The sequence below is a fragment of the Anopheles coluzzii genome, chromosome 2 (assembly GCF_943734685.1).
Source record: "Anopheles coluzzii chromosome 2, AcolN3, whole genome shotgun sequence".
Classification (NCBI taxonomy): domain Eukaryota; kingdom Metazoa; phylum Arthropoda; class Insecta; order Diptera; family Culicidae; genus Anopheles; species Anopheles coluzzii.
Genome location: NC_064670.1, coordinates 25,286,267 through 25,296,940, shown reverse-complemented (window position 1 = coordinate 25,296,940; position 10,674 = coordinate 25,286,267). Strand labels below are relative to the sequence as shown.

Sequence of the window (10,674 nt, the reverse complement as noted above, 5' to 3'; positions counted from 1 at the left end):
CCAAAGTTAGTCTAAAAAAGCAGCAAATTCCTGCTGACTTCCCACTGTGCAGCATAAAGGGCAGCTGTCAAAACAATGCAACTGTCAAGAGCACGTGTTGGTTCGTAAAATGTAAACAACGTCCTCTCGGCACAACAACGGGCTAGTTTGCCGGGCTGTGTGCATTGCCGCGTGTGAACATTTTCAGCATGGGTAAACGAAGGTTCAACGAAAAGGGTCGCCAAAAGGTGGAAACCATCATCGATGATTCGGAAACGAAGAAGGTAATGTATTTGTCGCTACAGTCCAACCATAAAGTGTGCTGGTGGTGTACGATCCTAATTTTCTTGCAGATCAAACTAGACTTCGCACCCGGCGACGAGTACGGAGGGCAGGACAACTCAAACGTGCTGGTACTGCCGTCAAAGAAGCGCGAGACCAAAATCAAGAAAGACCGTACGGTGGTGACGAAAATCTTGTCGAAAAAGCAACGCAAACGGCTGGAAAAGATTGTCGACCAGAAGAAGAAAAAGGAAAATCGCTCCTCGCTCATTGCCTCGCTAGTGGCCGTGCAGGCGTCGAAGGACGACTTGAGTGGCTTTCGGAAGTTGAGCGAGGTGCAGACGAAAGGGTTGAAGCAACATTTCAAGGAGCAGAAGTATGGCGTTACCTACGTCAACAATGCGAAGGAAGCGGGCGTGGCCAAAATCAAAAGTTTGGTCGGTAGTCGCCGGAAGCGGTTGGCCTTACTGCGCCAGGCAGGTCCAGCATCGGTGGAAGAGGTGGAAGGTGAATATGATCCCAATGTGGTCGGGTTGAACGATCCCTCCTCGAGTGAAGATGAATCGGAGGAAGAAGTGGAAGAGGAAGGAGAAGAGGGAAACGAGCAGGAGGAAGAGGAGAGCGAACAGGAATCCGCTCAAGAGGATGAAAACGAAGAGGTAGACAAAAATCAACCGGAACAAGAGTCGATTACAGAGGAAAGTAGTAAAAAGGTAGAAAATGCACCTCCCGAGGATGTGAAGCAGCCCAATGGCGAGAAAGAGAAGCCCACTGTCGTGGATCGAAAACCAGCCACCTACATTCACGTGGAGCGCGATCCAGCGATCCAAGCAGCCCGTTTAAAGCTTCCAATTCTGGGCGAAGAGCAGATAATTATGGAAACGATAAGTGAAAACAAAATAACCATCCTAGCCGGTGAAACGGGAAGTGGAAAAACGACCCAAATCCCGCAATTCCTCTACGAAGCCGGTTATGGCGAACGGGGGCTGATCGGTGTTACCGAGCCGAGGCGTGTGGCAGCCGTCTCCATGTCGAAGCGTGTCGCACACGAGATGAACCTGTCGACCGACGTCGTCTCGTACCTAATCCGGTACGAAGGCAACGTGACGGACAGGACGAAGATCAAGTTCATGACGGACGGTGTGCTGCTGAAAGAGATCGAGGTGGACTTTCTGCTCAACAAGTACTCCTGCATCATACTGGACGAGGCGCACGAGCGGAGCGTCTACACCGACATCCTCATGGGGTTGCTGTCGCGCATCGTTCGGTTGCGCGAAAAGCGTGGCAACAATCCGCTGCGCGTAATCATCATGTCGGCCACGTTGCGCGTGCAGGATTTTACGGAAAACAAGAAACTGTTCCTGGACACACCACCCGTCATTAATATCGATTCGCGCCAGTTTCCCGTGACGGTGCACTTTAACAAAACTACGCCGGACGATTATTTGCGCGAAGCTTTTCTGAAGACGGTGAAAATACACACCAAACTGCCGGACGGTGGTATACTGGTGTTTTTGACCGGTCAGAAGGAGGTAAACACGATGGTGCGCAAACTGCGCAAGATGTTCCCATTGCGCGGGGACAAGGAGGGCGTAAGGACCGGTAAGAAAGTGGATGAGAAGAAGGAGGAGGTGGTGAGAGACGAAGAGGACGAATTTGATAATGTGTACCGGGGCAAGCCGGCCCACAAACCGCCCAAAGCGAAATCGAGCAAAAGGCAAAAACGTGATCAGCTCCCCGTACTGCCGCAAATTAACCTGGATGCGTACGATCTACCGCACGTGGACGATACCGAGGGTGATCGGGCGGAAGAGAACGACACGGCCAGTGAGCTGGACTCGGACGACGACGACGACGAGCTTAACGCGGCCAACCTTTCCGCCAGCGTGTCCGAACTGCGCAAAAGTCAACCGCTGTGGGTGTTGCCGCTGTACTCGATGCTGTCGCCGGACAAGCAGCAGCTAATCTTCCAACCCCCGCCGGAAGGCGCTCGGCTGTGCGTGGTCGCCACGAACGTGGCCGAAACGTCGCTCACCATCCCGGACATCAAGTACGTGGTCGACACGGGCCGGCAGAAGACGAAGCTGTACGACAAAACGACGGGCGTGACCGCGTTCGTGGTGACGTACACGAGCAAAGCGTCCGCAAACCAGCGTGCTGGGCGGGCGGGACGTGTCGCACCCGGGCACTGCTATCGGCTCTACTCCAGTGCCGTGTTTAACGACGAGTTTGTAGAGTTTGCACCGCCCGAGGTGCAGCAGAAGCCCGTCGACGGGTTGATGCTGCAGATGAAGTGTATGGGCATTGATAAGGTGCTGAATTTCCCCTTCCCCTCGCCGCCCGATCCGGTGCAGCTGATGTCGGCCGAGCAGCGGCTGCTGCAGCTCGGCGCACTGGAGCAAGTGATCGTCCGGAACGGTGGCCAGAAGGTGCAGAAGAATCAAACGCTTACGCGCGTCACCGAGCTGGGGCGTACGATGGCAGCCTTCCCGGTAGCGCCACGGTTCGGGAAGATGCTAGCGCTCAGCCATCAGCATGCGCTGCTCCCGTACGTGATCTGTCTCGTGGCGGCCCTGTCCGTGCAGGAAGTGCTGGAGGAGGTTTCGCTGTCGGAGGAGGCCAACAACACGGAAAGCGGTAAGCGCTGGCGCCAGAAGCGGAAGATTTGGGCCGGGACGGGCGAATCGTTGCTGCTCGGTGATCCCATGATACTGCTGAAAGCGGTCGGTGCGGCCGAGCACGCCCACAGCAAGGGTGTGCTGGAAGAGTTTTGCACCGAAAATGGGATCCGGTTGAAAGCGATCCGCGAAATTCGAAAGCTACGCATCCAGCTAACGAACGAGGTGAACGCCAACCTGCTCGGCATGAACCTGGCCGTCGATCCGGATATGGCACCACCGACCGCAACACAAATCCGGCTTCTACGGCAGCTGCTGCTGATCGGCAATGCGGATCAGATCGCGCGCAAACTGCCCGAGAGTGACATTAAGCTGAAGACGGATGCGCGCAAGCTGAAGCATGCGTACAATCTGCCCATGATTGATGAGCCCGTGTTTCTGCACGCGAGTTCCGTGCTGCGGCGGGAGCAGCCCGAGTGGGTATGCTACCAGGAGGCGTACGAAGCGATCGTACCGGGCGTCGTCGGGGAGGAGGGAAGCGATAAGACGAAAATGTTCGTGCGCGGCATCACCGCCATCGAGCCGGACTGGTTGCCCAAGTTTGTGCCGAACGTGTGCAACGCGATCGACGTGCTGGAGGAACCGATCCCACCGGCGTACAATGCGGCCACCGATACGATCGAATGCCACGTGAGGGCGACGTTCGGCAAGACGAGCTGGGAGTTGCCGGCGTCCGTGGTGGAGATGCCCAAAAACATGCTTCGATGCAAGTGAGTTTGCAGCAGAGAGCGTCTTTATGTATTTCTTCCTTACTAATGGGTATTCGTTTCTACCCGCCTAATCTTGTTCACAGATACCTTTTAAAGTTTATCCTGCAAGGGATCGTTTTTAAGCAGCTGAAACCGTTCCGGAAATCGTTACTTTCGTCCCCGGACTCGGTGCTGAAGCTGTACTCCACGGCCGTCCCCCGTATCGATGCGGCGTTGAAGGTGATGCTGGCGAACGAGCTGTTCAATGCGCAGCGTTTCCACGAGCTGTGGCAAGCGGATCCAAAGTGTAGGTTTACGCGACAACCCAACGACCCCAAACGGATGTTACAGTGTTGTCTCTTTTTTCCCCCAGTTTTCTGCCGTGAATATGCTGACTTTCTGCCCGTTTCCTGCCACGAGGATGTTGCCAAACTGTGGCCCCCGGTGGAGTAAACGTTCGTGCTAGAAACAAAGCGTATCCCCCCGCATTCCCAACCTTCGGGAATGATGCGTGTATGCGCGTGTATGTATTAAATTGCTTTGCGAAAGCAAACGAGATACAGGGTTTCACACTTTATCTCAAGACCGCGGGACCCCTTCCCGAATCTGTCTTAGCCAAAGCCAAGATTGCGGTATGATGCTTGAAATCGTTGATGATACCTGAAAACGTTGATGATACCTGAATTCATCGGATGCAATGCTGAATCTGCGGCACATTTCTCGAAACACACTGGTCCGCGCCGAGGACATGCTGTCGAATATTTTTTTACACGGATAACCTTTGTGTACACCAGTCTATTAGAAACACTCAATTATCCTTTTCGTTTTTTTAGCAAAAAAAAGGCTATTTAATAAAATGAGTGAATGCATATTTGTTTAATTAAAATATTTACAAGTGTTAAGAAAGTAGTTTGAACTGTTTAAATAATCTTTTCTGGTAAAAAAACGAAAAAAATAATTCACTGTTTTCAGTACACTGATGTACACAAAGGTTATCTGTGTAAGAAAATATTCGACCGCATGTCCTCGGCGCGGACCAGTGTGTTTCGAGAAATGTGCCGCAGATTCAGCATTGCATCCGATGAATTCAGGTATCATCAACGTTTTCAAGCATCATACCGCAGTCTTGGCATTGGCTAAGACAGATTCGGGAAGGTGTCCCGCGGTCTTGAGATAAAGTGTGAAACCCTGTAAGCTCCCTTCGTAAGGTCTTTATTTTGTTAGGCGAATACGAAAGCAGTAACAGTTGTTATTTCCCCCCCGAAAGGTGTAGTAATGTCCAACAAATAACAACCACGAGCACGTGCGTTAAGGCGTGGATCGTCCGCTATATATTATAATCCTTGTTCGGTTTTTCCCTACAGCAAACAATTGTTACAGTTTGTTTTTTTTTGGCTTTTCATCTACAGCGCGTTAAAAATTAGGGCTAACAAAAATGTGCCGGCAAACCCCACCACCTATCCGATGATTTAGCGGGCCAGCTGCGCAATCAGCGCACCGCACATCTCGAAAAACTCCATCGTGTGGTGGCCGCTCGGCTGATGGTTGGAGGGAATGCCCATCCCCCCGAACCCGACCGGGGGCGGTGGCGTCAGGCTCTCCATGATCACATCGTCGCCCTGCTCCACCTCGTCGTTCGTCAGCGACTTAAAGTCCAGCAGATAGTTCTTCGGATCGACCTGGTACAGCTGGAGCGACATCTTCACGTGCTTGTCGTTGCGCGCATTGTACTTGCGCACGCGCACATGGTACGGGTTGATGATTTTCCACTCAAAGTCGAGCGCCTTCATCGCGCGGTACACCTCCAGCATGATGTCGTTCGGTTTCGACTGCGACCGTATCCCCAGGTGCCACTTGGCCCGCTTGACCGGCGTGCCGCGATGCTTGTCGATCGGCATCACGGCCGACGGCGACATGGTGCTGAGCGTGGGCACCGGCATGTTCTGGGCCGCCGTGACCGGCCGCTCCCGCAGCGGTGCAATGCGTTCCGGGTGTATCGAGGGCGATTTGAACGGCTCGCTCGGCGTGCCGGCCTGGGTCGGGGCGATCGAGCCCGGGCCGAGCGGCGTGCCGAACTTGCTGTCCGCACCGGGCGGTGGCGGGCTGCCAGCCACGTAAAACTCCTTCAGCTCCGCCTTGGCCGCCTCGTCCGCGATGCGCTTGTTGTCGATGATCAGATGGTACGCGATCGCGAGCTGATCGTGCGGGTCGCCGCTCAGCAGCGCATTGTGTACCTCGTGCTCCTTCACGCTGAACTTCTCGCACACCTCGCGGATCGCGTTCGTGTCCACCACGCTGCTGTCCTGCTCGACCGGCGACGGGAACAGGTACGCCGGCAGATCCTTCTGGAACCATTCGTGCTTCTTGATCTCCTCCACCGTCGCGCGCTTCAGCGGATCGACCTGCAGCATCTGGCACAGCAGGCTCACCACCTGCTTGTTCAGATACTCCGGAATGGGAAACACGCCCGACTTGATCTTGCGGAACAGCGTCGGCACGTGCTCGTCATCGAACGGCAGCGTGCCGCAGAGCAGCGCGTACAGTATGACGCCGCACGACCAAATGTCCACCTCCGGTCCGGCGTACAGCTTGCCGGAGATTACCTCCGGTGCGGCGTAGTTTGGCGAGCCGCACGAGGTGCGCAAAAACTCGCCATCCAGCATCATGTTCGATAGTCCGAAATCTGCAATCTGTGGGAAAGGGGGAGAAATGGTGAATCTTCGAGATCGCACTTTGAAGCCCCGATTAACGCCCGCCTACCTTCACGTGACGATTGTGATCGAGCAGCAAGTTTTCCGGCTTCAAATCGCGATGCACAATCATGTGCCGGTGGCAGTAGTCGACGCCGGAAATGATCTGCTGGAAGAAGCGGCGCGCCTCCGACTCCTGCAGCTTGCCGTTCTTGACGATGTAGTCGAACAGCTCGCCCCCGCTCACGTACTCCATGATCATGAAAATGTCGGTCGGCGTCGAGATCACCTGGTACAGCTTGATGATGTGCGGATGGCGGAACAGCTTCAGGTTCTGGATCTCGCGCCGAATCTTGCCCACCACGTCCAGGCTTTTGATCTTCTGCCGGTTCAGTATCTTCACCGCCACCTTGTGCTTCGTCACCTGGTGCTCGCCAATCTTGACCTTTCCGAACGAGCCCGTGCCAAGGGTAGCGCCCAGTATGTAGTGGCCTATCTTCACCAGCGGCTGGGGCGTCCCGCCCGGCTGCGAACCTTTATCGGCCATCCCGCTTATGTTTGGGTTTATTTATTATTAAAACCAAACGCGCTTTCTACGTCGTATCGCGGGCACTGCCGTAGGGTGCAAATCTGCTGTCTCCTCTTCACGCACAAAAAGTGTCCTTCAATTTTTCTCTACCTTTTTTTTATATGCCTTCCTGCGTCACGTTCAAGTACAACGCGACCTCGTAGGTTCTTGTTCTTGGGTAAATACTTGGTAACACCTCAGCACTGCAATTACATTGTACACGGGCACTGTTAAACACGGTTAGAGCTACATATTGGGAATGGTGTTTGAGGCTGGGGCAAGAATTTGTGAACTAATAAATTGTACAACCAAAACAAATATTCCTCCCAGCGGATGACGTTCTTCCAATGCTCACAGCATCACAATGGTTGTGCTACCATTGTGCTACATCGCAAAATGCAATCACAGTTTGTTCATACTTTTATGCTGCTTTTGTGTACAGTTCTTACCTGGTTGTGCATTCATATTTAATGTTCTTCGCGAAATACCCTAATAATTATTCAAAAAAAATCTTCAAAGTCGTTGCAAATTTTCGCCCCAACAAAAATCCTGCGCCGAAACTGTCAAACCGAAATGACCGATAGCGATGACGGTGGGCGAACGCAGTGCGCAGGCCTGCCTTCTCTCGAGTTTGTGATTGCGAAGCGACGGCCATCATTGTTTGGAGAGCAATTGTGCAGTGAACAAGTGCGTGCGCTTTATTCCGTATCGAAAAGATAAACCACCTTCCCCCCCAACATCAGCAGCAGCAGTAGTGAATCTTTCTTTATCGACACACCATTCTACGCATTTTAATAGCAAAGATGAAGTTCCAGTACAAGGAAGAGCACCCGTTCGAGAAGCGAAAGGCCGAGGGCGACAAAATTCGACGCAAATATCCAGACCGTGTGCCTGTAAGTATTGCCGTGTGTGGGTATATGAGAGTGTGTATGTGTGTGAATGTTTTGCGAGGGGGGGTGGAATGAGTTATATTTTCTTCTCCCTTCTGGGTCTGGCCCGTTGCTGTGTGTAGCAGTGGGAATGGAGGTTGTTTGTTTGTATATCGCCAAATGGCGTTGAGCGCTCTGCCAGCCCTAAAACCCTAATCACCCCCTAAGTACCCACGGATTTTTAAATGGAAATATGGCAACTTGGGCTAAACGACATACGGTCGTAAGTGCCGTTTTAATTTCTGCTATGAGTCAGATTTTGTGTGGTGCAATAGGCGCTGGCAAGGACACACTTTGTGCACCTGCGGGAAGGGCATTTTTCATCCACTGGAAGGACGACGGGCGGAAGTTCCGAGAACATCCAGCAACGAGGTTACAGCGGAAACAGCCTCTACGATCAGAATTAGAAAATTCTGACCCACCAACGACGGAATCGCTTGCTTTTTGCTTCATATTCCAAGGTTATTGCGTCATGGAAACGGTTTTGCGCTCAGGAGCAGCAAAGGTTCCTTTGTTTCTTTTTTCGTTCGCTGCTACAAGTCAACCATGACACGATCAGATCGTGTACGTATCTACTTCGCAGTAAGCGTTTTGCTACTCTCCTACACACTCGCGCACACAGACACACACATACACGCAATGGTTGTAAAGGGGAAGGGGTTGCAGGGTAGGAAGGTGGATAGAGGCTGGGTGTTTTGACCGTAGCAATTTGCTTTGCGCTGGCCGCGCGTCGTCTCGTACCTGTTTCGCGTACGGAATGGGGGGTAAAACGGACGGCAAGGGTCGCTAGGTACGAAGGGAAAGCTGTGCATCCAACCTGGTTCTTATCGTACCAAGGAACGCAGGACGGCAGGTACGCAGATGAATCATCGCCTCATCATCGCCCGTTCCACCAATGGCGGAACAGAGTGGCAGAGTTCGATTCAAAAACAATCGAACAAGAAAAACAACACCTCTCCACACACAGACGCAGGTTTATTGTCCCCCACCACTACAGGAAGCGATGGAATGGGCCGTACGTCGTGTTTGGTTGTGTGTGTGCGTAAAAGCAAGTTTTTCTCGCTTTGTGCGCATGGCCATGCCATTGAACAGCGTATCATCATCATCAGCCCATCGCACCAACACACTGAACGGCCCGCAGCCCAAGCTGTGGCAATAACAAAGTGAAGAGAAAATAACATACTCCACCGAGCCTGCCCTCTCATCCCCCCCCCGCCACTACTTTGCGTTTTGATCAGCTGTGTTTGGCTTGTGAAAATTCACCTGACCACTACACTGTACCCAACATTGTTGAGGGGGGGGGGGGGGGGGGGGGCAGACAGGAAGCAATGCATTTTTGCAATCGATTTGAAGCTGTGTGTGTGTGATTTTTAATTCAATTTATTTCTTGCGGAATTACCAAAACGGCTGAATCTGTAAAGTAGGGGCTGATGTTTTGCGTGTAGAAAAGTAAACAAAAGCGACGGCGCATAACGTCATAATGCTAAGAAATGAGGTCAAAATTAGCAGGCGGCGGCGCCTGTCTCTGTCTCTCTTTGCATGATTGATAAGCAAACCCCGCCGCCTGCCTCCGTGTGGTTGCGATGGCTCAAACGATAAAGAAAACGAATCGCCTACCGATTAGGTTTAATGATAATTAGGGTAGGGATATTTTGTTGCCATACACAAAGAGAGCGTGCGTTGTTCTAATGGTGGCGTTAGCAGTGGGTGGTGGTCCCTTTTGCAACAACTACAACTTCTTTTCTATTGCGTTTTTCTCATCCCGGCCAGGTGATCGTCGAGAAGGCACCGAAAGCTCGCATCGATGACCTGGACAAGAAGAAGTACCTAGTCCCGTCCGACCTGACCGTCGGCCAGTTCTACTTCCTGATTCGCAAACGCATCCATCTCCGCCCGGAAGATGCGCTGTTTTTCTTCGTGAACAACGTCATTCCGCCGACGTCGGCCACCATGGGCTCGCTGTACCACGAGCATCACGAGGAGGACTACTTCCTCTACATTGCCTACTCGGATGAGAATGTTTACGGTAGCGGCAGCAGCAGCAGCAGCAGCACCGCTGACAGCAGCAACTAAGCTACCAGCGAAGCATAATTATAACCATAAAGCTTGTGTGCCGTGTTTGTGTGGGTGTGAGGACATGCAAACACACTCACGCTGCACACAGACACTGCACGCAACAACAAAAATACTTGTGATGATACTGAAGAAAAGGACAAAAAAATGTGTGAAAAGCCATTCTCTTGTATAAGCCTATAACACATCGATCCTCCTGCTTTTCTCCCCTCCCTCCCCTTTTCCCATCGATGTTCAAGATCTGGCGGATGGTGCTGGTGTGGCGATGGCGTTGAAGTTTGGCACCGCGCACAGCCCCGCATTCGCACGAGACTGACACTCACTTGCTGTTCTTTGATTTTCGTTCCCCAAACAGATGTTGATTTGTTGATTACACAGGGAGCGCTCTGCACTTGAACACGATTTCCTTTGTACTTTCCACCCTTATAGCAATACGTGCATGGGCCCGTTCGTTTTGTCCCTCCGCCCGCTTCCCTTTGTTTCTGTGGTTCATTTGTACTGGGGTATAGTTACATACTACAACAAAACAAAAGAATGCTAGGCCGTATTCGATTACGTATTTTATTTAATGCAAAAATATGCAAAAAAAAACTGTATAAGTAGGATTAATGGAAAAAATAAAACAAAAAAAAAACTCTTAAAAAACTATAAAAATCTAAGCTCTATTTTCTTGCTGACCCATCTTGGAAAATGATTGAGAAGTTATCCGAATACATATCTTCGGAAAACAAAAACACCACCCAAAACCAAAATAATGTGACCAGTGTTGGAGCTGCATTGGAAAGC

At 51.9% G+C, this 10,674-nt stretch overlaps 3 protein-coding genes across 3 annotated transcripts; 2 read left to right on the top strand and 1 right to left on the bottom strand.

Annotated features, from left to right (window-relative positions):
• Positions 1-90: 90 nt before the first annotated feature.
• Positions 91-4,184, top strand: LOC120953241 (probable ATP-dependent RNA helicase kurz). Its single transcript, XM_049606626.1, has 4 exons — positions 91-263; positions 333-3,649; positions 3,733-3,935; positions 4,002-4,184. Exons 1-4 carry the CDS (start codon positions 189-191, stop codon positions 4,079-4,081), a joined length of 3,675 nt encoding a protein of 1,224 aa, XP_049462583.1. The 5' UTR covers positions 91-188; the 3' UTR covers positions 4,082-4,184.
• A 748-nt stretch (positions 4,185-4,932) lies between these two features.
• LOC120953239 (5'-AMP-activated protein kinase catalytic subunit alpha-2-like) lies at positions 4,933-7,271 on the bottom strand. Its single transcript, XM_040373015.2, has 2 exons — positions 6,389-7,271; positions 4,933-6,318 (listed from the first exon to the last, which is right to left on the bottom strand). The coding sequence occupies exons 1-2, from the start codon at positions 6,863-6,865 to the stop codon at positions 5,098-5,100; spliced, it is 1,698 nt and encodes a 565-aa protein (XP_040228949.2). The 5' UTR covers positions 6,866-7,271; the 3' UTR covers positions 4,933-5,097.
• A 247-nt stretch (positions 7,272-7,518) lies between these two features.
• On the top strand, positions 7,519-10,542 carry LOC120953240 (gamma-aminobutyric acid receptor-associated protein). Its single transcript, XM_040373016.2, has 2 exons — positions 7,519-7,779; positions 9,586-10,542. Exons 1-2 carry the CDS (start codon positions 7,690-7,692, stop codon positions 9,886-9,888), a joined length of 393 nt encoding a protein of 130 aa, XP_040228950.1. The 5' UTR covers positions 7,519-7,689; the 3' UTR covers positions 9,889-10,542.
• Positions 10,543-10,674: the final 132 nt, after the last annotated feature.

Bases quoted from the DNA above. Each gene is read 5' to 3' on its own strand.
- LOC120953240 (XM_040373016.2), top strand. From the start codon at position 7,690: ATGAAGTTCCAGTACAAGGAAGAGCACCCGTTCGAGAAGCGAAAGGCC. The intron at 7,780-9,585 runs GTAAGTATTGCC...CATCCCGGCCAG, and splicing joins AATATCCAGACCGTGTGCCT to GTGATCGTCGAGAAGGCACC.
- LOC120953239 (XM_040373015.2), bottom strand. From the start codon at position 6,865: ATGGCCGATAAAGGTTCGCAGCCGGGCGGGACGCCCCAGCCGCTGGTG. The intron at 6,319-6,388 runs GTAGGCGGGCGT...CCTTTCCCACAG, and splicing joins ATCACAATCGTCACGTGAAG to ATTGCAGATTTCGGACTATC.
- LOC120953241 (XM_049606626.1), top strand. From the start codon at position 189: ATGGGTAAACGAAGGTTCAACGAAAAGGGTCGCCAAAAGGTGGAAACC. The intron at 3,650-3,732 runs GTGAGTTTGCAG...TCTTGTTCACAG, and splicing joins AAAAACATGCTTCGATGCAA to ATACCTTTTAAAGTTTATCC. The intron at 3,936-4,001 runs GTAGGTTTACGC...TTTTTCCCCCAG, and splicing joins GTGGCAAGCGGATCCAAAGT to TTTTCTGCCGTGAATATGCT.